The sequence below is a fragment of the Copadichromis virginalis genome, linkage group LG22 (assembly GCF_057382275.1).
Source record: "Copadichromis virginalis isolate Kocher_CV1m ecotype Utaka linkage group LG22, C_Virginalis_male_GT1.1, whole genome shotgun sequence".
Classification (NCBI taxonomy): Eukaryota; Metazoa; Chordata; class Actinopteri; order Cichliformes; family Cichlidae; genus Copadichromis; species Copadichromis virginalis.
The window spans coordinates 14,464,660-14,489,973 of record NC_140638.1 but is presented as its reverse complement, the minus strand read 5'-3'; the positions used below and the strand labels follow the sequence as shown (position 1 = coordinate 14,489,973).

The following is a 25,314-nucleotide window of genomic DNA, read 5'->3' as shown; positions in this document are numbered from 1 at the left end:
TCATTCAGAACTCTGCTGCTCGAGTCCTCACTAAGAGCAAAAAAGTGGACCACATCAGTCCAGCTCTGAGGTCTTTACACTGGCTGCCTGTCCGTCAGAGGATAGACTTTAAAGTTCTGATGCTGGTCTATAAAGCTCTGAATGGTTTAGGACCAAAATACATCAATGACCTCCTGACCCAGTATGAACCTTCCAGATCCCTCAGGTCATCTGGATCCGGTCTTTTATCAGTTCCCAGAGTCAGAACCAGACACGGAGAAGCTGCATTCAGCTTTTATGCTCCTTATATCTGGAACAAACTCCCAGAAAGCCTCAGATCAGCTGAAACACTCAGTTTATTTAAATCCAGGTTGAAGACTCACCTGTTCTCAGCTGCATTTGAATAAAGCACCAAATCCACACTTTTAAGCTTAAATTTCAAAACTTACATTTAACTACTGATTTTATCTACTGTTCTGATTTTATCTGTTTTGATTTTATATACTGTTTTGTTTGTTTGTTTGTTTGTTAATTAGTTAGTTAGTTTATTTGCTTGTTTTAATCAATTTTAAATCATGCTTTTTATTTGTTTTTGTTTCTAATGTCTCTGTAAAGCACTTTGAATCACCTTGTTGTTGAATTGTGCTATACAAATAAACTTGCCTTGCCTTTGTCGGGTCCCTCACCCAGGACCAATTTGCCATGGGAGACCCTACCAGGGGGCAAAAGCCCCCAGACAACATAGCCCCTGGGATCCCTGGGACACACAAACCCCTCCACCACGATAAGGTGGCGATTCAAGGAGGGGATAAAAAGTGTTTGTATCTGTAATAATCAGAAAAATGCATCATTTGTGGCCTACAGCATTTAAACACTGAACCAGCTAATGTGTGTCATATTGTGTAATGTGGTGGGACTGGTGGAAAACTTCAGTGAAGAGTAGCTGACCTCTGGCTCTGATGAAAACTCAGAACACACACACACACACACACACACAAGTAATTGTAAGAAGACAGGCCTAAAGTCACAGTCTGGCTTTGCTGCTGGGCATAAGAAATACATACGAATTTCAACTTTATTTATTTCTCTATAAAGATTATAAAGATAAGTAGTTTATGTCATTGTTGGTAAGATTTTTAATGATAAACCTGTGTGCAAAACAAATAAAGGAACATTAACAGTTTAAGTAGCTCCCGTCTTAAACATTTATTTATGTGTTTTGTTCTCTTCCACCCAGAGAGCTGACTGACAGGAGGAATGTCAGGATGGGTGTGTACTAATGGAAAATGTAAAGAGGAACGCGGAAACTTTCATCATCTCTGAAACACAAACACAGTAAACGTATCTGTTTGACTGGCATGCAGTTCAACAGCTTATTAGTGAGTTTGTTTCTCAGAAGCATCTCAGGGTGACGTCACATGATTTGGATTTCCTCAGCCAACGCTACCTATCAACCTATCCCAACTTTGATGTGTGAAAAGCAGGATACATCCTGGATAGGTCACAGGTCTGTTACAGGGTCAGCACACGTACACAGATATGCAGCCACTTTAGGAGTAACATGTGTGTCTTTGGACTGTAGGAGGAAGCTGGAGTGTCCAGAGAGAATTGTCAGGGAAAACATGACAACTCCACACTAAGTGTTAAATATAATGTCCAAGCCTAAATTCAGTGTTTAAATGTGAATGGGATTTGTTATTACATAAACATACAACAATTAGCAGTAACTCACATTTTATCTTTTTTATTTTATACAAGAAATGCATAATAACTGTAAGTTAAAAATCATATTTATAAAAACGAGAAAGGACCATTTTATCTCTTCAACAATTGCTTTTTAATTTTAGTGAACATGTTTTGTAACCAAGGCAGCACTGTGGTTAGCACTGTTGCTGCACAGCAAGAAGGTCCTGAGTTCAATTCCAACATCAGGCCGGGGTCTTTCTGTGTGGAGGTTGCATGTTTGCCGATGGGTCAGTGAGATGTCGTCTTTCTCACCCGATGACACGGTCATGGCTGAAAACTCACTGATTCGGGTCCGCGCTTTGTGTTTACGCTCTTCTTGTGATTATGAAGCTGCAGGTTTGATCTCTCTCCAAACAATATTGACTGAACCAACAGCAAAAGAAGATCCAAACTACACTTCACATAAACATCGTCATGAATTCCCTTAGTTTCGCTGTTTTGCTTCCACCACGGTAAAAATCACTTCATGCACAGCTTTCTCTCTCTCTCTCTCTCTCTGTGTATACTCCAAGAACAGTTTCCCGTCTAAAAATCTGTTTTTTGCATTATTAATAACACTAGGAGTCCCAGGCTTCTACCTTTCTACCTATAAAACCCGCCACCAGCCAAATGGCTGGTAGGCTTTTAGCTAAGCTTTAGCTTCAGCCAAGTGGAAGCTAAATTGGCTAGTCATTCATATGTATATTAGGTAGTTAAAAAGGAATTCAGGAGGGAGGGGAGTGGGGGTGTGTGGATGAGGGGGTGGGGGAGCTGCTAAAAGCTGTGAACTTCCTTTTGTGTTTCATCTTGATGCATTCTCAATCATCCAGGGAAATAAATCTCCAAAAGTCACCAACTTGGAGTGTTTCAGTTTGCCATCTTAGGGAGAAATCAACACACATGGGTGTTTGTCCTTTGCTGCTGAGATTTATTGATAAAAACAGTACAAAAAACCAACCATTTGTATACATATTTACAAATAATAATGAGAAACAAACTTACTAATAAGCTGTTGAACTGCCGGTCAAACAGATATTTCTACTGTGTCAGAGATGATGAATGTTTCCGTGTTCCTCTTTATATTTTCCATCAGTACACACACGTCATGACATTGCTCAGTCAATCAGCTGCACAATATACACAATATAGAGTTTAAATGTAAATTAAAAATATAAAAATGTAAAAAGCATTGGTCAACAGAAAGCTTGTTTGAACAGTAAAGTTTTTAACTGCTTTTTAAAAGATTCCACAGAGTCAACCAAACGTAGTTGTAGAGGTAGACTTTTCCACAGCATTGGTGCCACAGACCCCTTTCGTCTTCAGACGTGTTCTGGGAGAAACAAACAAACTCTTAGTCTGTGAGCGGAGACGGCGAGCAGTAGTGTATTTTGTGAGAAGCTTGGATAAATAATCTGGGGCTTGGCCATTTAGTGCGCTGTACGTTAAAACAATAATTTTAAAACGAATTCTAAAATCTATTGGGAGCCAATGTAAAGAACATAAAATAGGAGTGATGTGAGCTCGCTTGCTAGAGCAAGTTAGTAGTCTGGCTGCTGCGTTTTGTATAGCTTGGAGGCGAGAAAGTGATGATTTATCCAAGCTGGTAAACAGGGAATTATAATAATCTAAACGCGATGACACAAATGCATGGACAATTTTTTCCAGTTCAGCTAAGGAGACCATATGTTGCAGTTTAGAAATATTCCTTAAATGAAAGAAACAGGAACAAGACAGAGATTTTACGTGTATATGACTAGTTAGGAGTGAGAACGTGTTGATGTAGCATGTAGTGGAGGTGGAACTCCTTTCTAAAGCTTTTCTAACATCAGCTACAATCAACAAACAACAACAAAACAAACTGGATGAGCAGGATTCCAGTGAACTTACTGTGATCATGGGTAATGCTGCAAACCTTTATCACATTTTCACAGAAAAGAAACTAAATATATATCCTCCTTTAAAAAAAACACACAATGAAACACAGACATACTTATTTATGATAAGATCCACAGAGAGAGAGCCAAGCACGTACACAACATAGCATTGATGAGAAAAGAGTCACAGGTTTACATAAGTACACAGTTGCGACTGAGGCCCTGATCAAATGTTCAAATAAACTGATCATAAAGTCTGTGTCTCTGTTTTATTTCAGGGAGTGCTGAGGAGGGTCTAACATGAAGTCACAGTCGTGCTCTCTGGACAAGATGTGGCTCATTTTCTCACATTTGTACAGCTTTTGGGATGTCAGAGTGCTGCACTCATCAATGCATTTGACTTCATCAACTTCAACTTCATCTTCAGGTGTGTGTGAGAAACCAACTCACCATAAACTGTTGAACTGCATGCCAGTGAAACAGAGACATTTTTGTTATTTGTGTGTGTCAGAGAAGATGAATGTTTCAGCGCTTCTCTTTACATTTCCCTTAAATACACAACTTTGTGTGTGTTTGTGACACTGACTCAACTGTCATCCCCTTTTCTCCTGTACAGCTAGTGCACATCTATAAAGGAGAATCAGAAAAATAAAACTTTTTTTTCTTAATGTGTCACTTACTCTCTATGGTACAGATCTGGGTCCAAAAACAAATAAAGGAACATTAACAGTTTAAGTAGCTCCTGTCTTAAACATTTATTTATGTGTTTTGTTCTCTTCCACCCAGAGAGCTGACTGACAGGAGGAATGTCAGGATGGGTGTGTACTAATGGAAAATGTAAAGAGGAACGCGGAAACTTTCATCATCTCTGAAACACAAACACAGTAAACGTATCTGTTTGACTGGCATGCAGTTCAACAGCTTATTAGTGAGTTTGTTTCTCAGAAGCATCTCAGGGTGACGTCACATGATTTGGATTTCCTCAGCCAACGCTACCTATCAACCTATCCCAACTTTGATGTGTGAAAAGCAGGATACATCCTGGATAGGTCACAGGTCTGTTACAGGGTCAGCACACGTACACAGATATGCAGCCACTTTAGGAGTAACATGTGTGTCTTTGGACTGTAGGAGGAAGCTGGAGTGTCCAGAGAGAATTGTCAGGGAAAACATGACAACTCCACACTAAGTGTTAAATATAATGTCCAAGCCTAAATTCAGTGTTTAAATGTGAATGGGATTTGTTATTACATAAACATACAACAATTAGCAGTAACTCACATTTTATCTTTTTTATTTTATACAAGAAATGCATAATAACTGTAAGTTAAAAATCATATTTATAAAAACGAGAAAGGACCATTTTATCTCTTCAACAATTGCTTTTTAATTTTAGTGAACATGTTTTGTAACCAAGGCAGCACTGTGGTTAGCACTGTTGCTGCACAGCAAGAAGGTCCTGAGTTCAATTCCAACATCAGGCCGGGGTCTTTCTGTGTGGAGGTTGCATGTTTGCCGATGGGTCAGTGAGATGTCGTCTTTCTCACCCGATGACACGGTCATGGCTGAAAACTCACTGATTCTGATCCGTCGGCGGGTCCGCGCTTTGTGTTTACGCTCTTCTTGTGATTATGAAGCTGCAGGTTTGATCTCTCTCCAAACAATATTGACTGAACCAACAGCAAAAGAAGATCCAAACTACACTTCACATAAACATCGTCATGAATTCCCTTAGTTTCGCTGTTTTGCTTCCACCACGGTAAAAATCACTTCATGCACAGCTTTCTCTCTCTCTCTCTCTCTCTCTCTCTCTGTGTATACTCCAAGAACAGTTTCCCGTCTAAAAATCTGTTTTTTGCATTATTAAATACTTGTTGCTATTTACAGTGAAACAAAAAAAAAAAATCCAAAACATTTCCACTAACCAGGTAATCTAAATGTTTACAGCTCAAAAGCTTTATGTGCATCTCCTGAAGTGGAGTAAAGTTTTAACAATGGCAATAAAAAAAACTGGGGGAAAAGGAACACAAGTTCAGAAAGTGGCTCACCTTTTCACTAATCCCCTTAAATTTGGGTCATAATAAATTTCAGTCAAGTAAATAATTGTTATTCTTATCATGTTTAAAAATTTTGTTCAGTAATATTCATGCACACACAGCACAAAATCCCACACTTTAAGTTTTACTTCCTTATGTCAGTTCGTTTCTGGGTCATGGATTTTATTTTCCTCACCTGTGGGGTTTTATTCAAAGGAGCTTGCAAAGAAAAGCGTCTGGACTTCTTTAAGTTGCTTAAAGACGTTTCACCTCTCATCCGAGAAGCTTCTTCAGTTCTAAGGTCAAATGGTGGAGAGTCCCAGATATAAACCTAGTGGGAGTTTCCCCCCACGGAGGGACAAAAGGACCCCCTGATGATCCTCTAATCGCCTGAGCCAAGGTGTGAAACTGGGTGTGGGTCCCAATAGGGCTTTGGAGCGTGATGTCACGGGGGTGGGGGGGGGGGGGGGGGGGGGAGAAAAAACTCATTGTAGAATAAATTTTCCACCCTGATGTCAAACCGTCTTGAACAACATTTATAAAAGACCTAAAAGAAACAATCTTAATAACTGATTTTAGTGTTGGATTTGTCATACCCTTTTGAAATGTCAAAAATATTAGTAATAATATTAACTAAAAATTTTATAGAATAGAAGTTTGAATCTGTGATCTTTCAAAGCTTTTTGTTCTTCAGCTGGCCAGAGTCTCTCTTTTAAGAATGTTCCAGATTGTTGAATTGGCCACTCCAAAAGCCTCTGGTATCAACCTGATAGGTTTATTTTGGTTTTTCAGCATAATGGTCTCCCCCCAAACTCTTTAAGTCACATATTTAAAGAGTGAGAAGCTGCAAAATATAATTTCAACACTTTTAATCAACTTCACATATTACGTCTGCTTCATGTCAGGAAACAGTAAGAGAACATGTGTCACCTGGCCAGGAAATTGTGTATGAGCTCATTCTCAAATTACTTTTGACCTTCTGGAAAAAAGAAAGCATGTGTGTAATTAGTAAACCTCACAAAGTAAAGCTGAATGCCTGCATGTCAATCACTTCTTGATTGTTTCGGTTAGTACAGAGGCAAAACTACAAAAGCTGCATCTTTTTCGTGCAAGATATCGAGTTAAATCAGGTACGTGCACGGTGGAAGTACAATGAATAAAGAAACCCAAGCACTGCTGGCTCTGTTTCACTTACCTCACTCTAATAACCCTGTTTGAGCTTTCAGCTTTCTTTTTTTTCTTCTTCTTTTTTTTTAAAGAAATATGATGCTCATCACACCAACACAGATTCACTTGCTCACCAAGTGGTTCAAGAGAAGGCCGGTACATCTCTGATGCCTATAGATTAAGCAGCAGGTAGGAAAAATTAAGCTACAAAAAGAGATTTAAATACTTGTTGCTATTTACAGTGAAACAAAAAAAAAAATCCAAAACATTTCCACTAACCAGGTAATCTAAATGTTTACAGCTCAAAAGCTTTATGTGCATCTCCTGAAGTGGAGTAAAGTTTTAACAATGGCAATAAAAAAAACTGGGGGAAAAGGAACACAAGTTCAGAAAGTGGCTCACCTTTTCACTAATCCCCTTAAATTTGGGTCATAATAAATTTCAGTCAAGTAAATAATTGTTATTCTTATCATGTTTAAAAATTTTGTTCAGTAATATTCATGCACACACAGCACAAAATCCCACACTTTAAGTTTTACTTCCTTATGTCAGTTCGTTTCTGGGTCATGGATTTTATTTTCCTCACCTGTGGGGTTTTATTCAAAGGAGCTTGCAAAGAAAAGCGTCTGGACTTCTTTAAGTTGCTTGAAGACGTTTCACCTCTCATCCGAGAAGCTTCTTCAGTTCTAAGGTCAAATGGTGGAGAGTCCCAGATATAAACCTAGTGGGAGTTTCCCCCCACGGAGGGACAAAAGGACCCCCTGATGATCCTCTAATCGCCTGAGCCAAGGTGTGAAACTGGGTGTGGGTCCCAACAGGGCTTTGGAGCGTGATGTCACGGGGGTGGGCGTGGAAAGGATTTTGGCCCGATCCGCCATTTTGGGGGTCTAGCGCAAGTGAAAAGGGAGCACACACAACAGCCACGGTTCGTATTTGCTGTGTGGTCGGCTGCAATGTTCGATCGCACGACCGGCAAGAGAATAAGGTTGAAAATGGTTTATCTTTTCATTCTTTCCCAACCTGGAAGCAGCTCGTGTATCGATGTTAGCAAACGAAGGCGTCCAGCCTGGATAGCAGCTGTGAGACGAGCTGACGTGCAGTTCTCTTCCATCTCCAAATATCTGTTGGTGCTCCAGACATTTTCATTCCGGTAAGTTCTATATGTTCATATCACTCTTTATAGCCTATTAGTTTCATTTTCGATGCGCTCTGAGCTCATAGCAAATTAGAACAAACATCCTACTGAGTGATTTTGCAGAACTACCTTCTATTTATAGAGTTGCTAATTATTTGCCATTATTGCAGCAAACCAGCCGATGAAATGGATGAAACATCGTGACTGGGTTCCAGCGCTACACAAGGGACCTGCTTCAAACAAACCACCATGCCAATCAGATTACTTCTTCCATGTGAGGGTGAAGAGGTGACCCTTCTGGATAAGATGGTGAAGGTTTGCTGCGTTTAGTGAACAGTGTGGTAGTAAAACCAGGGAAAAATGAAACCTGCTCCTGTTAAATGTTCTTAAGTCTTGTGCTGTTATTTTTTCAAAAGATACAGTAAATAAAGTAACGTTAGTAGTGGGTGATATCATGTAAACACTCATGATTTGGTGTAAACATTTTGTCATTTGTAAACTGTAAATGATATGGATTTTACACTGTTACTGATGTGATGCTCTATAAAGTGGTTTTAATTAAAAAAAAAAGGCAAAATTATTTTGTTTCTTTATTCAACTTTTGAACAGTGGGACTCAGTCAGTACATATTCAGTAAATGCAAATTATTTACACAGCAGTGCACTACAGGCATAAATCTAGACCCCTAGATAAAACATGGTATTATAGCAGTGACAACTCCTCCACAGTAGCAGGTGGGATTTTTCTGTTTTGGGGACGGCTCCTTTTACCGGTCACTACAGATGGTCTGTTTATGTTTTGATCAAGAGCCTTTTTTTGGGCAGCTGAAGAGAAGTCGTCTCTCTTATGGCCAACCTCTGGCTGTATCTTGGTCATATTACCAGGCAAAACCCAGTATGCAGGTTCATCTGTAACAGTCCTTGTGCCACGGATCAACACTGTTCCGTCTACTTTAGACAGAAGAGCAGCGACGTGGGTGCAGGGCTCTGCGACTCCGGCCATACAGCTGCAGTGGGCGACTTCAACCTTCCCTGTGGTGCTCACAGTGACCCATGGCTGCAATGCTGGTTCATTCAGTCTTTGAGAGAGCAACACCTGAAACACACACAGACAAAGTTCATTTAAAGACAAGAACTATGAGCCAAGGCCGACACAAATGTGTTTTATCTACTTTATCATAAATGTAACAAAGTGTTTAGAAAGTTAGCACATACATGTAATTATGCATTTCTTTATGTGTCCATCTATAGAACGCTGCAGGTTATAGTCTAAATCTGTCTGTTCTCTGTCAGAAACCTGCCTGCAGAAAATGAACCTAAAGTATGTAATGGAAGGATGTCATCACTTTAGAGATGGAGAAAGCATAAAGTGACAATTATGAATCACTTAATATGATAAGGAGATTCTGCAGGTCATTAATCAATGTATAAAACTAAAATAAAATGTATTTTTAGTGACACAGGATACAAATATGGAAGCAAGATGTATAATTAGAATTATTTATAATAAACATTAATAAATCATTGCAATTTCTTTAACCATAGAGAATAACTAAATCCTTCAGGACAATGTCACATCAATGCACTGAACTCACTATGTTATCCACCTAACAGCCTCCACATGTTTTCACTGTAATTTCCCCTCATGAATGAATTTATGCTGCACTAATGTGAATGTTTGCAGGGAAATCAAACGCATTTCACACGCAGTACTCGAGCTGACTTACCTTTGTTTGAATGACGACTTGTACGCGCTGACTCCACAGATAAGGTATGAAATATGTCAGGCTACGTCAATAGCGGTTGGTCTTCAGGGTTTCTACTCCACGGCCGTATTTCATACGGGTCCACATTTCCAGTGCACGCTATTTTCTGCAAGTACCGCCGCTTCGCCTCTGGACGCAATCGGTCTCTATACAGTCCATTCTCGTTTGAGCTGCTTTTAAGCATCTTGTAATCGTTGTTCCAACACAGTGTGTTTGATTTGATTCGTAGACCCCGAAAATGGTGCCGCGCTCCCACAATGCATTGCGGCGTGACGTCAACTCCAAAGCCCTATCAGCCAGAGTTTCAGGTGTGTTCATTGTGAAACCTGGCCCCACCTTATCATGCGAATTCCTGAGGTCAGATGGCCCAGGATGTGAGTGGGTGTTAAGGCGTCTGGGAAGGGAACTCAAAACTGGATTATAGATGGCAGAGAGTTGGTGTCGTAAACCACCGCCTCTGTTCAAAGATGGTCGCTCACAGTGGACGTAAATGGCTTCTTTCACTCCTCTTTCAAACCATCTGTCCTCTCTGTCCAAAATGTGAACGTTGGCATCCTCGAAAGAGTGTCCTTTATCCTTAAGATGCAGATGGACTGCTGAGTCTTGTCCTGTGGAGGTGGCTCTTCTGTGTTGTGCCATGCGCTTGTGAAGTGGCTGTTTGGTCTCTCCAATGTAGAGGTCTGAGCATTCCTCGCTGCACTGTACAGCATACACCACATTGTTAAGTTTGTGTTTTGGCGTTTTGTCTTTCGGGTGAACCAGTTTCTGTCTGAGCGTGTTGCTGGGTCTGAAATGCACCGGGATGTCATGCTTGGAGAAAACTCTCCTGAGTTTTTCTGATACACCGGCTACATAGGGGATGACAATGTTGTTGCGTCTGTCCTTCTTATCCTCCCTCGCTGGTGTCTGGTCTTCTTTTCTGTGCCTCTTTGCTGACTTTAAGAACGCCCATTTAGGATAGCCGCACGTTTTGAGTGCTTCCTTTACATGTGTGTGTTCCTTCTTTTTTCCTTCAGGCTTAGAGGGAACATGTTCTGCCCGGTGGTGTAGGGTCCTGATTACTCCAAGTTTGTGTTCCAGAAGGTGATGGGAGTCAAAGAGGAGGTACTGGTCCGTGTGTGTGGGCTTCCGGTAAACTTCGATGTTGAGTTTGCCGTTCTCTTCAATGTGACTCTCCACCATTTGACCTTAGAACTGAAGAAGCTTCTCGGATGAGAGGTGAAACGTCTTCAAGCAACTTAAAGAAGTCCAGACGCTTTTCTTTGCAAGCTCCTTTGACTACGATGACCTGAATGACTGAGAACCTTCACAGACATGTGAGGTTTTATGTTTACTGACCACAGATTTGTTCTGTGGTTGTCCTATTTTTTAAATAAATGCATCTCAAAGACCAAGATACAAAAATATATTTTATTTAGTTTTTGTATACAAACAAATGAGACGTACGTTAAAAAAAAAAAAAAAAAAAAAAAAAAAAAGATAGGACCATCTGGTCGATCACTTGAAGCGAATGATCTCCTGAGTGGCCAGTCTGATGAGCTGGTTGAAGTCAAACTGGATGTACTTCCTCCAGTAACGTCTGTCTTTGCCGTAGGTTTGAGCCGGATAACACGGACTGCCTGAAACACAGGTTGGATTTATTTAGCGTTAGTTTATAGAAGTTTTTACTTCAACATCCACAGCTGATGGATCAAAGGCCAAACAGTGAAATTCATACATGAGAAATAAATCGCACTGTCAACTTCTCCTTAGTTAAATATCAATGCACAATTACTATTATTAGCTGTGTTTAACTGTGGCTAATAACAAAAGGAAGGCTAAAGATCAAGGTCTATAATTCTGGGAGGTGCTGGATAAAACTTATTTTAATAGAAACGTGCCACCTCAACCTTTTTTCAGGTTGACAGCCAAAGAATCCCAAAAGAGTAAAATAAAATTCAAATGTAGGAAAATGTGAGAGCGATTATCCCTGTATCTGCGGTTATTACACTCTTGCATAAATCCAGATTCAGGTTAGTGTCAGACTGTACAGCTGAAACCCTAATGGGGGTCTTCATAACTTTCTCGTCTACATCACTGCACTGGTGTCCTCTTTGGTATGTTCAGAAGTCAGCTGCCAGAGATCTTACCTGCATCAAGTCAGATCCTATATCTTCTTTAAAAATCCTTCTCCTCACTTATCAGAACTTCTCCTCCCCTACACCCCATCCCAGACTCCGAATTCTCCTGATAAAGTCGTGCTCTCGAGTCCCCACAGAAAGTCTTCAGTCCTTATGTGGGGACTGTTCCCATCTGGGATTTGTAACGCCCCAGCTTTGGAAATTTCAACAAGTAGTTAAAATGTCACCTGTTCACGAGGTTTTTTGTCTAAACGCTTTGGGTTCTTAAAAAGATATGTTATAAACATCATGTTCTTTCTGAGAACTTATATAAATTAAAGATAAAAGATAAGTGTAAGGAGGGAGTTAGACTTTTGAAATAAAGAGCCCATTGGTCAGCTGAGAAGTGAACATGTGATTAGCTGAGCACAGTGAATCTCAAACTGTTTGGCACTTCCAACGCAAGTCATCTCCCGAGCCCCCAAACTTCTCAGCTCCTTATTTTCTTAGCTATTTATCCCAGTTTACAGTTGTAGTGAGGAGGGAGTCCATCCAGTACAACATACAGCCTGAACACACTGACAGGTCAACACAAAGGCCTCTCAAAACCTTTTTTCTCTCTTTTTTTACATAACACATAAGTAATTTTGTTCCATGCCTTGACAGATAATCTATAGCAACAATTTTCTGACGCTATCTAGCTTATGTTTGTACACTTTGAACTATTAAAATCTCAGCAAAACTGAAAAGTCCTAAATTAGCTCTCTAACGACCTCTAGAGGTTTATAGGTTCGCTGCTTTGGAGTTGATGTTCTGACAAACAAAAAAATCTGTGACCAACTATTCACAGCAGACAGGCTTCAGCTTTTTTAAGTTGGATAATTTGGTGCCATTTAAAAGGAGACATTCTGAATATGTGTAAAGGTGAATGTAAACAAGCAAACACCTCCACATTTATTGTAAAGCATGAAGTACTTCAGTGAGAAGGGTTTGGAGAGAAAAATGTTCTGGTCCAAAAAAAGAAAAAGAAAAAAAAACTACCTGCGCTTATGCAGGTAAATGTGTGTGCGCATGTGCGTCCTCACCTATGCCATGGAGGATACGAGCGACAGCCCTTCCAGAAAACTTCTCGTCACTTCGGTTGGAGAGGAAACTTCTGATGTCGGCTCTGATTTGATCCTCCCAGTCCAACAGCTAAAACATACAGAGGTAAGCCGAATCGTTCACAGACTTCACGTTAACTACAACTCCTGAAAAGTTTTCTACATTATTTGTCTTTGTAAAACCTTATATTTGTCGAGCTCCTCGAGATCAAAAGGTTTGAGAGCGTGGTCCCTGTCCCGCCTCTTATCAAAGTACTCGGACAGAAGGCTTTTTAACTGCAAACTGCGGCTCTCATCCAGATCGTCTACACAGGACAGTACGCTGCAGAAGGCAACACTGAAGCACAGCGAACACAAAGTCAAACACCAAAGCAGACAGAGGGTAACGCAAAAAGACAAACGGTCAAAGCTAGCCAATACTGGAAAACAGGCTAGATCTTATTTAAGAATGTGTTTGTTTTAATTAGTGGATAATCCATAAAATCAGCGGATAATTAAAAAAGCTTAGCGTACCTCTTGAAGGCCTTAAAACAGGCCGTCAGCTGGTACAGCTGCGTTCTCTCTTGGTCCTGCACTCGTTTATGGAGGAACTGACAGACTCTGTCTATCTCCTCATCGCTCAGGTCGCCATAGGAACGAAAGTAGAACGAAAGACTGGAGAATTCGACGAGGACGCCGCTACGTCCCCCAGCTGAAACACAAGCATTTTTGACTGATTATTTCTACTGCAGCCCAGCAGGAAAAGAAGGGAGACATCCAACAAGCATCTCACAGAACTAAATTTAGACTCAAGGTTAGACCCTAAAACCACAGAGGGTCGATCAGAGAGTGACACTGACGTTAGAAGGCAACAGGGCATCCCTACATGTATAAGCAAGTTGTACTTTTTAAGGGCTTTTAGTAAAACTTTAAATTAAACTACACTTGCAAGGAAAATACATATAAAAGGTCAGATTGTCTTAAGAACACAAACTGATGTCAGGAAAATTGTAGGTACAGTAAAAGTATCTATGGCAGCCCGTTTCCGCCTCTCATACTCTCAGTGATGTGAGACCCTTCTGAACCGAATTCAAGGCAGCTTAATACTTTTTAAGGTCTTCTATTACTAAATGTATGTTAAAGACATTTTCAGACTTTATAAGGGCTGAGATCCTCCCTGAAACATTTTCCATGGCGACTGCCTGGATTGTTATTGCTGTGAATGTGTGGATACTAAATCGATACTAAATGAAAACAAAGCAAACATGAACTCATGAACAAACCTCTATCGGTGCTCCACTGCAGCTGCCTGAGTCCTCTCTTCACGAGAGGGAGCTGCCATCCCATAGTGTCCGCGACCTCGACAACATCAAACTCAAGCTGGTCGCACTGCTCCACCCGCTCGCCCGCCATCCGCCGCCTGGCCAACACCACAGCGATCGGAGGACAACTGCAGAGAAAAGACAAGTTTAAGACGTCTTAACAGTAACATTACAATCACAGACGCACACGTTCATGTGCCCGGCCAACGTTGTCATACATTTTAGTGATTTTCTGGAGCTGCCTCGGCCCATCGTAGCAGCTGACTTTACACACAGACAGAGTGGGGTGGAGCAGCTCCACGAAGCGCTGTGGGTGCAGCTCCAGATAGCAGAGCAGCGTTTCCACACCTGGAAAAACATAAAAAATGTTAAAATTTCAAAAACACTGGGAGTAGTTGTTGTTTGCTGGATTTTAGAGTGTTTCTTGGGAAATTTAGGTTGAATTTCTGTAATCTACACGATTTGTTTTGTTCTGTTAAACCAGATAAGAATAAATACGAGTGATTTTATTAGATGGTTTTCTTATTTTAATGCAACGTTTGCTCCAGTTGTATCATTTTATTTGTTTTCTAAATTCATCTGTTTGAGCGTAATCTGGTCATCAAACTGTTTTGGCTTTAGCTTTTTGGCCTTTTGCTTTCAGCGGATTCAGCGCACGAGCCACTAAACAACCTGCGTGGATGAGATCAGGCTTAAATTCTGTCTTAACCTCGAGTCAGAAATAATTTTTAAAATGTTTAAAGATTTATGCTAATGTGCTTTCCGTGTACAAATCAGCCTACACCTGTTCATTTTACTGTCTTATCAATCAATGTGATTTTTTTAGTGTACGTTTCCACTCACCTTCCTCCGTGATGTCCAGAGCCTCGATGGTCTCTTGGATGGGAATCGCTCGTTCGTGCGTGTGACAGACTCGCTCTCTGGGCCAATCACAGCGCTCCTCTTCTTGGTCCCTCTCCCGGTTATCTCTCTGCTCTTCTGTCTGTTTTTTCATCTCATCCTCATTTCGTTCCTCTCTTTTATCGTTGTCTTCTCGGATGGCTAGCCCAGCAGAACTGAGATCTGATTCCTTGCAGTAAAAATAGTCATATTACCAAAAAAAATTATGTACTAAAAAAGTAATTATGAAATTAGCATTTCATTATTTTTTTGTTTAAATTTCTCTATTGTGTGAAGCGATCAGAGACCAGTTCCCACTTTACTTACAGGTGCAGCAGCAGGTTGTGATTCATCTTTGTCTGACATGTCTTGCTGAGCAGAAGAATTCATGCTGCTCTCCTGATCGCACACATCCATCACCTCCAACAGCTCAGAGTCTTCAACATCCTACACAAACACACAGACACACAGTCCTTTACTTCACAGAAAGTTTGAGTTCTACAGACAAAGACATTTCTTCAGGCTAAAACACACTCACAGACAGACGAAGGAGGAGTTACCTTGAAGAGTTCCTGCTGTTTCTGGTGTATCTGTTTACATTTGCAAGCTGGGAAAACTTTCTGCACCAGTCTTTTCACCGTATAGTAGTCCACTGTGTCTGCGTAGATATGGCGACGGAGCTCATGGAGGTCTCCACCCTACAATCACACACAGAATGACATGATATTATTCGTATATGCAATATACACTCACTGGTCACTTTATTAGGTTCACCTGTACTGCTCCTTGTCAGTCCAAATATCTCATCATCAGACAATCACACTCAACACGACAGCAACTCTATGCATTTTTCACATGCACACGTTCGGTTGGAACCTGCTGAAGTTCAAACAGAGCACCAGAATGGAGAAGAAAGATGATTGTTGGTGGTGTAACAGTGTGATATTTTCATGGCACATTTTGGACCTCTCATTACCCACTGAGAATCACTTAAACACTACAGTCTACATGTGTATTGTGCTGACCATGTCCATCCCTTTATGACCGGGAGCATCTCAACTCCTCTCTCTTACTTACACAAACATTTTATTACAAACTGATTGTGAATATGACAGAAGGTTCATGATTCCACTTTCTGTCTGGTTTATTTGGGGTCATTTTATCTACACCGACACAGAACGCCCCCAAAGATCATTATTTATAAAGTATTTAAAACAGGATTTGTTTGAAATTGCCAGCTGACATTGAGGAAATTCATTTCTTAAGCACAGTCGACCATCACAACAAATGTGTACAAAGACCTATTTTTTCCAAGAACTGCAATCCCACTGCATCAGTACTGCTTTCTGTAACTACATCATTGACGTCAGTAATGAAGAAAGTAATCACAATTTTAAGACTCACCTCCGGGTCCAGGAAAAGGTGACAGTGAGCCGGCTCTCCATCTCTTCCTGCCCTCCCAATTTCCTGAACGTAACTCTCAAAACTCTGTCAACAAGAAAAACAGGATAAGATGCCCCAAAACAGACTAAAAGAGAAAGTTAAAAAATATTTAATGTATTTTCAAGTCCAGTATGAGGAGACACGAGTCAGGATAGATCCGAGCACTGCCCACCTTAGGCATGTTGTAATGGATGATACCACGAACGTCAGATTTATCCAGGCCCATGCCAAACGCCACTGTGGCCACCACGATCCTGAGCTCTCCGCACATGAAGTTGTTCTGCACGCGTCGCCGCTCTGACCCCGACAGGCCGGCGTGGTACGATTCAGCCTGCCATTTCAGTGGTTTACGAATCTTCTTCCGAGCTAAATACATAAAGGACAAAACCACAAAGTCATGGAGACTGAAGGAAATAGACTTCACCTGTAATTAATGTTATCTTAAGTTATGTACCACAGATTTCCATAACACAGCATAGGCTCCACATACATATTTCACTTGTTCCCCCGCCATATCAACTCTCTCCTTACTAGTTTTTAATTAATCACATTTTTAAAAAACACTTACCCAGTTCTTTCTTTCTCTGCCCTACAGGGTTGTTTTCTGACCGACTGCTGCTGCTGCTGCTCTTCTTGTTTTCTTTTAACAGCACCCCTTGAAGGCAGGTTCGGAGAAGTGCCGCCACACGCACCGTCTCCTCTCTTCTGGTGCAGTAGACGATGATCGAGTCAAGACAACCAAACCGATCACCTTTCAACAAGGAGACTAAAGCCTAAGACGACAATTGCACACATTGCAAACTCATTTTAGTAAGAGAAGGACTCTTGGATCTAGAACTACTAAAAATCCACAAATAAATGTCAGTCAGGACACAAAAACACTCATTTGACCTGATCCTTTTCTCTATCCGTGGACACAGAAAGATTCAGGTTTGGAGGCACAGCTGCAGATCTGACAGCAATGCCGGCTTGATCACTGATTTCCAGATGTTTAGCAATGTCCAGAGCAGTGGACAGAGTGGCTGTAGCTGTGAGTCCTAGCAAGCATCGTACTCCCAGACGCTCTCGTAACACCTACAAACAAGCACTGTATTAAAGACTTAAAGAGATAATCAAGAGTGATACCACTGTTCTAAAGAAGCCAGTTTACATAAATTTGACAGAACTTTTTACTTGTTTCAAACTGGAAAGTTCAACACAGTGAGTTGTTTGAACAAGTAGCAGAATTAACATCACTTGTGTTAGAGTACAATTATCTCCAGAAATCATCAACCCACCTTGCAGAGTCTTAGGTAGCAGGGTCTGAAGTTGTGGGACCACTCTGAGACACAATGAGCTTCATCTATACAGGCGAAGGCCACAGGAGGGAGCTCCTGAGCAGAAGGAAGACACCCTGAACCTGAACCTCCTCCCCCAACAAGGGCTTCTGGAGAGAGCAGCAGCAGACATACCTGGCCTGACTTCACCTGGAAAAATAGCAGGAGGTAAATACAAGGTATGAACGGAAAATAATCAATGATATAGTAAAGTTTCAAATAAGCATAGAAGTCAATTAATTCACGCCTGAAATTAGAAGATAAGGTGCTGTAGAAGTCGGCAAATCGCAAGCAGAAAGATGAGGAGGGACAAACTACACATTTTGACTTTTTGTGGAGAAAACAGCTGTTACTTCTGTGCAGAGGTGTGCGAGCATATGGAGCTGGGACCACATCTGCACACACCTTGATCTGACTGATTTGAAATTCCAACTCTATCTGATTTAAGACCATATGTGGATATTTGTATTCACACTGGCATAAAAAAGGGCATCTGAGTGTCGCAGAATATTTAAAAATAAAATAAATAAATATGTTTGTATGACTAACTATCTTAAACCATTTATTTGCATCCCAGCCAAAGAACTGGGACTGCAGGAGAAGAAAGACTTGCATCTAGTGTGACTGGATTCATGGATCCAATAAGAGGCTGTTCATTTTTCAATGACATTAACAAAGAAGCTGTAATCAACGTGGCTCAGTCTCACTCATATCTTATTCTTGATGCACTTCCTTTTACCTTTTCTATCGCTGCTTCTCGCTGTTTCATTGTCATATTGGAGTGGATACAGGCCGCCTTCAGCTTGGCTGGCAGGCCAGACAGCTGCACAGAAACACAAAAAGATATTCAGCAAATACATTCTCAACTCTATCATTAGTTTAGAGAAATTAGATTTGCTCTGTGCCTACAGCCATCAGGTTTACAAGTGTTTACCTGGTCGTCCATTAGAGAGACGAGAGGCGATATGACCAGAGTGATGCATTTGGATCTCTGAGCATAGAGGTAAGCTGGGAGCTGGTAGCACAACGATTTGCCCATCCCTGTTGATAACACTACGAGGGTAGACAGACCTAAAGGTGGAAACACACAAACATGTACAGAGAGATTGTAAATTAGCAAATGAGTGTGTGCAGATGAGCTCATGAGTGTGCTCACTACATACCCGACAGGATCCTCATGATGGCTTCCTCCTGTCCTGGTCGAAATGACTGATAGCCAAGATCTCTTAGAGCCGAATAAACATCTTCATGTGTTTCTTAATATAAAGAGAAAAATCAGTTCTTAGGCCAGTGTACTGTATGTCTATTTTTCAGATTTCATGAGATCAGTGTGCAGTCCTTACCCTGGACTTTTCCATCCTCTGTGAGCTCATAAAGCGGCTCCATGGGTGGAGGAGGAGGAGGTCGTTCATAATCGGGGCGAATCACATTCAGCAGCACTTCATCTTTACGCTTACTGTCCACTTCCTTTTCCTGATCATTCTGCTCCTCTTTAAAAGTGGATGCTGCCACTGGAACACACAAACGCATCAGGGTCTAAACGCGCACGACTTAGGAACACAAAACATCTGTATTTGACAGCTTCGTTACTTAAAACAGCTCAAATTTAAGCTCTAAAAATAAATGTGCACAAATTTACATGAACAAAGTGTTAAAAACTTTTTTCCATTAATGAGCAGATGTAAACATACACCTCCAGTCTATGTGTTAGCTGTAGAAAACATAAGGTTAATAACTGCTCTTATTGTAAAGTAAGAACAGTTATTAACCAGATAAAAGATAAAACTAAATTTCACATAATGTCATGAATATGATGCACAAAGTAAAACTTAAACAGTGCATTTATGACACTGGAACTATGCAGTCATGCATAAGCCGACTAGTTCTGTCAGAGAGCGGCATGCAATCAAGTCAACAGATGTACCCTGTGGCTGAGGTTGTAGTGTCCCAGTTGCCCTGGCAACTTCCTCCAGGGTGGGTAATTCAAACGGCTCCTCCTCAACCGCCTTCTCGTCAGCAACAGGAGGTGGAGGGGCTGCAAAACATATCAAAACTTTTAACAGACCTGTGATGCTGATTTCCAGCTCTGAAACTTTATTTTTGGACTCTAGCAGAGCAACTCCGTCATCCTTCAGATAAAAGACGAACTGAAGGGCGTCGCTGGAGCTTTGAAGAGAGCTCTTCTCTCTTTACAGCCACCCTCCCTACAAGTAATCTTTTTGCTAACTGACTTCCTCTTACTATGGGTGTGACTGCCGTGTTGACGACACTAAGGACTGTCTAGAGCATTCTGAAGGAATCACAACAAGGTGAGATATGCGTTTAATAATAGTTATTGTTGTTCCTGCATCACCTCGCCCTTTGCAGTCAATAGCCCAGTGTCCGGTCCCTCCACATTTGTAGCAGGTGTCACCCTGTCGACTGAGGCCCCCTCTGAAACCCCCTCTGAAGCCCCCCCATCTTCCTCTGCCAAAATATCCCCCACCTCCACCGAAACACTCTCCCTTCAGCTGGAACTTCTGCATGTACAACTGCAACACCAAGAAGACATTTATGACACCAAGAAAATATAAAAAATGCATTTTAATTACTCAGTTTGTATTATAACAAGGACGTGTTATACATGATATAAGCATAAACTCTTTGAGAAAGTGTGCGCTTCTTCTCACTTCTTTTTGATATGTAAACCTAAAAAAATAGGCCTTAAACTTTCATGCACAATGATAACCACACACACACACACAAACAAATAAATAAATGTAATATACCTGTCTGCGCAGAGCAATCCCTCTCAGGGCATAGCCTTTGACATGAGATTTCTTCTTCAGGTTTATTTTCACAAAGTTACCCTCGGCTCCTTTTGCGACTCTGTTAAAACAGGAAAACAAACACATGTAGAAACCTTTCAAAGACATTCTGCTTTCCTCACATGCACTTTGTCCTACCTGGCTCTAGCAGACTGTGCCCGATAGATTTTGTTAACTCCAAATTCTTCTTCTATGTCTCCAAACAAGTTCTCTTGGGGCATCTAGACAGAAGCAAAGCTACATCAGATAATCTTATATAAGCTTAAAATAAGACATACAATGCACCCTCCAAATCCCCCCTTGCCTTTTTTGGTCCCTTGGTTTCTTCCTCTCCTTCACCCTCTCCATCACCTTCTTTTCTCTTGCTTCTCTTTTTCTTTCCTGCTCCTCCGTGAGCTGAGCTGGGGCTAACGTCAGAGCTCTCCTCTTTCTTTCTACCACCTCTCCGTCTCTTTTTTACTCCTCCTTCTTCTGTAGTGTTTCCCTGCGTGTCACCCACTTCTCGCTGCCTCTTCTTCCTCCTATTTTTTGAAGCTTTAGTTTTTGGACTGCTTTCATTGTCATCATCAGCTGTTATATGTGATGTCTGCCCTCTTTCCATCTCCTCCTGTCCCTTCCTTTTCTCTTTGCCAACCCCTTCTTTCTTGCTTTTTCCAGAGTTTGTAGCACTAGTAGTGACTATTTTATCCCCTGTTACACTCTCAGACTTTTTACCTCTTCCCATTTCTAATGACTCCTGTCTTTCTCTCTCTATATCCATCTCTTCCTTTGCTTCTCTTTCGACTCCTTGCATTTCCCCTTTTAATTTTTCTCCCTTTTCTGCCATCCCTCGTTGCTCCACATTCATCTCCTGGTTGCCTGCTCCAGGCTTCTCCTCTGCTCCCATCTCTCCAAACACCTGACACCTCTCTAGCCACTTCCTGTCCACAAGGCTCAGCCTGCTGGCAGGAGAAGGCCTTGCTCCAAGGCCTCTGCCTCCTCTGAAACCTCCACAAATCTGTGGACTTCCGTTAAAGCCAATTACACTTTCACCACCTGCAGAATCGGTACCTCTATTCTGAGTTTTTGATGTTTCAGCATTTTCTTTTACATCTCCTAAAATGCCTTTAGTTTCACTTCCCATAGTTCTGGCTCCTACTTTTAAAGCCCCTAAATTTCGCTCAGGGGATAAGGATGACAACAGGGTGGAGGATCTGATGGGAGAAGGACTTAAAGCAGAGGTAGTGAATTGTGAACTAGTGTCTTTGCCAATGCTACAGCTACCAGCAGCATCTGCAGCTTCATCATTGTCCTGTCTGAACGTTTCAAATGGTTGAAACGGCTCTTCAGGCTCTGCTGGTTGGAGCGTCTTTGAAGCCAGAGATCCCAGGCAAGGATTCATTCTGTAAGCAAAGACGTGATAACAAGGAGGGCTCACATAAATCATCACAAAGTCACATTATTCAAGCTTTTTAAAGTGGCACAAGCAAAACAACTACTTAGTAACCATCTTGCTTGAACACTCAAAAGTAAAAGACGATATTGGATTCTCCAATATCCAAACTGCTTTATTTTGCAATTCATTCATCCTAATAGTAGTGTTAAAAACAAAAGCAATCAAATTTTTATAATAAAAATGAGAGAAATAGTATCTCGGGTATAAATTAAAATTAATTCCTTTTCCTTATTTTCTGGTTATATATATAAGTAATCCATATGAGCTAAAAGCTTTCACAAACTGAAAACCATCACTAAATTAAAGTCATTTTTTTCATTAAAGGATTTAGAAACAGTTATCCACGTCTATGTTATCTTTTCTATTCTTGTATAAAGGATTTCCAACTTTCACTCTCCCTTTCTTAATTCCAAATACAGCTGCTCGGCTCTTAAGAAAGAACAGCACATCACTTTGGTCCAAAAGTAAATTAGCATCTATGCTCACAAAATAACTTACTTATCACTGAATAACACTTATTGTTAACATGAAATGAAATTATTTTCCTTGATCTAATTACCTTGGTGAAAAGGGACTGAATTCAGAGTCAGTGGTTGTGGTCCTGGCAGTGGCAGCAGGAGAAGTGACGCTCTTTGTTCTTATAGTTTGTTCATCTTTCAAGGAGTCCAGAGGTAGCCGACCAGGACGGTGCATTTTCTTCAGTGACACAGGCCTCTCCTTCATTAATAATAAATAAATAACAGCAGAACAAACACATTATTATATAATGGCTACTTTGGTAATTTCCTAATTTCAATATCTCATTAGTTTATTTTATTGTTTTCTGTCCACATGTAATCCAGGGAAATGATAGAAATCATTGAAAAAATTAGCCTTAAATTATTTCTATCATTTGCATTATCTTTGTATCACTAAACAACACAACATGTAGGGAAAATGAAATTAACTACCACTGGTTAATGTCATCATCCTCACAGATGGTCATCAACAAGTGAATATGGTCCTTTTGCAGGCAAATCAGTCTTAGCACAACAAGTTGAATTAGGTGTGGTGATTCTCACCTTACTGATTGAAGACAAGTTGTTTTTAAGCTTTAGGCCATAATACTGAGAAGACGCCTTCAGACTGTCTCTGTCCTGGGATGTCAGTTTGGGAGATGATGTCGGCAATGCACTGCGGTTCAAGTGGGAACCCCAACAGTCTGACTCCTTCATAGACAGAGACAGAAAACAAAGCAACAGCCTCATTGAGAGATTTGTTCAGATATGTTAGATATTTATTACATTTGAGATTAAAACACAAACGTCAGACAACGATGGACACAAAGAGAGCCTCCTCATTACCTTTTGGCTGTGAGTATGCCCATTGGCGGCCTCATTGCTGTTCTCTTTGGCTTGTTTTAAGCTGCGGTATTCTTTATACAAGTCTGCAAGGAAGACACCAAATAAATCATAATCTTCTTCGCTTATTTACACTACAGCTGGAAATTCATACTGATGGCGAGCACTCACTTCTGGTCTCCTCTGGAGCCCGATCAATGTCCTCCTGAAAAATGTACCATTCAGCGTTCATAAACAATAATACTAAAACAGGTAGCATGCTAACAAAGCTCGTTGTTGTTAACAGTTAACTCACCTTGTTGGGTTTTCTCTTGTGCTCTTTGACAAACCCCTGCTCCCAGTTTTTCAGCAAAACTTTCACGTCATTGTAGCGATCCATGCTGAGGTGGACAGGGCTGTTTTCAAACTGCTGTCGGGAGTTTTTGTTATAACATTGGCGTTATTGTTCTTTTTTCAAAGAAAGTAGCAGCGTAAGCTTATATGTTTATCCTCTATTAGCTGCTTTAGCTTCTTCTCACTCCAATTAACATCTCTGCCAGTATAGCAGATGACATGAAGACATTTTTGTGAAGTATACAGTAACTATCAAAGCTCCTTCCGCTGTGTTGTTTACGATTTTCCCGCGCCGGAAGTCAGCTTGTGTTGCCAGGTTCTTTCCTGTATCCTCCGATCCCACAAAATTGCTTTTTTGGTGTCAAACTATTGAGTTCAAGTATTATTTTTTTTAATCATTAATGATGAAATGAAAATATAGCAATGAAACAACAGCGCCTTCAATACATAGCTGTGAAGCACGTACATTTATCTTGCAAAACGTCAAATTTCTTAAAACTCGTCACCTCATTTGTCAAGCAGGCACTTCCGCTTAGTTTTGACCCGCCTTCATTAAAGAGACATGGACAGTTTAAAAGGACTCAGCTCTTTGATCTATGCCTGTTTATGGGATACATTATACTGTAAACATGAAATTTCTATAAGATGCGCATTTTGTTATTATAATTGTCAGGACTTCAGGCATATAAAAAAAATAGTAATAATGAATTAATGCGATGTCTCAAAGCAGACATCAAGTGCTACTGGTTTAAGTAACTGACCCTTGTTTGTTTCACAACTCGTTTCACCACAGTGGCAAGTTTACTTTTATTGTTCATTTATAGCTAATATATCAGACTGAATTAAAGAATATAAAAGAATATATGTCTGAACGTCTTCATAAGTTCTTGTATAACATTTACAACGCTCTCCTTCCTGCATCTTCTCCTTCTCTCTCTCTAAATTAATTTTTTTCCTGCAGGATACTTACCTGCACCTTTATTCTTTAGTAAATTTTGACTTCTATCATTTCAGTTTTTAGACAGGATTCATCTAGAGGAGGGCTGCTTCATTACAAACTATTTCATTACTTCATTACAAACAGCTCATCTCCTCTGTGTCCAGAGGAACACAAAACACTACTTTACCATCAAATCCTGACCACATGCGTAACAACTAGAGTCCAGATAGAGAGGCCGATTTTTTTTATTTATTTATTTATTTTTTTATTTTGTTTTGTTTTTTGTGGACCTTATTGTCACATTGTATGATGAACCTCATCTGAGGTCTAACATTATTCCTCCTGCAGCTCCATTTCTTCTCTCTCTCTTGCTGCCTCCTAACATGCTTTCCGCCTTCTCTTTCCTCTTGTCTTTGGAAAACAGCATCACAGTTTCCACGGACACCGTATTGGCCAATATCACCAAGGTGGTTGTTGTTAATCCTAAATGATCCAGTATGGAAGTCTCATTATTTATGAGCTTGATATTTCCTGACACAACCATCTCCATCGCCAAATAGTACCAGCCTTTGGTCATGCTGCTATCACTGATGCCTCAATCACATTTGACAGCTTCTAAATTAAGCTTATCAACATT

The 25,314-nt window shown here is 40.6% G+C and overlaps 1 protein-coding gene across 1 annotated transcript; it reads right to left on the bottom strand.

Moving 5' to 3' along the window:
- Nucleotides 1–11,077: 11,077 nt before the first annotated feature.
- recql4 (RecQ helicase-like 4) lies at nucleotides 11,078–24,098 on the bottom strand. The gene is made up of 28 exons (XM_085446158.1): nucleotides 23,700–24,098; nucleotides 23,576–23,609; nucleotides 23,408–23,490; nucleotides 23,126–23,272; nucleotides 22,624–22,781; nucleotides 20,934–22,011; nucleotides 20,768–20,850; nucleotides 20,591–20,690; nucleotides 20,176–20,353; nucleotides 19,747–19,857; nucleotides 19,166–19,333; nucleotides 18,986–19,078; nucleotides 18,757–18,893; nucleotides 18,562–18,645; nucleotides 17,784–17,972; nucleotides 17,398–17,580; nucleotides 17,075–17,279; nucleotides 16,679–16,872; nucleotides 16,468–16,551; nucleotides 15,624–15,761; nucleotides 15,391–15,510; nucleotides 15,028–15,253; nucleotides 14,403–14,532; nucleotides 14,146–14,312; nucleotides 13,397–13,574; nucleotides 13,067–13,220; nucleotides 12,866–12,974; nucleotides 11,078–11,300 (listed from the first exon to the last, which is right to left on the bottom strand). Exons 1-28 carry the CDS (start codon nucleotides 23,781–23,783, stop codon nucleotides 11,179–11,181), a joined length of 4,737 nt encoding a protein of 1,578 aa, XP_085302284.1. The 5' UTR covers nucleotides 23,784–24,098; the 3' UTR covers nucleotides 11,078–11,178.
- Between the last annotated feature and the right edge of the window lie 1,216 nt (nucleotides 24,099–25,314).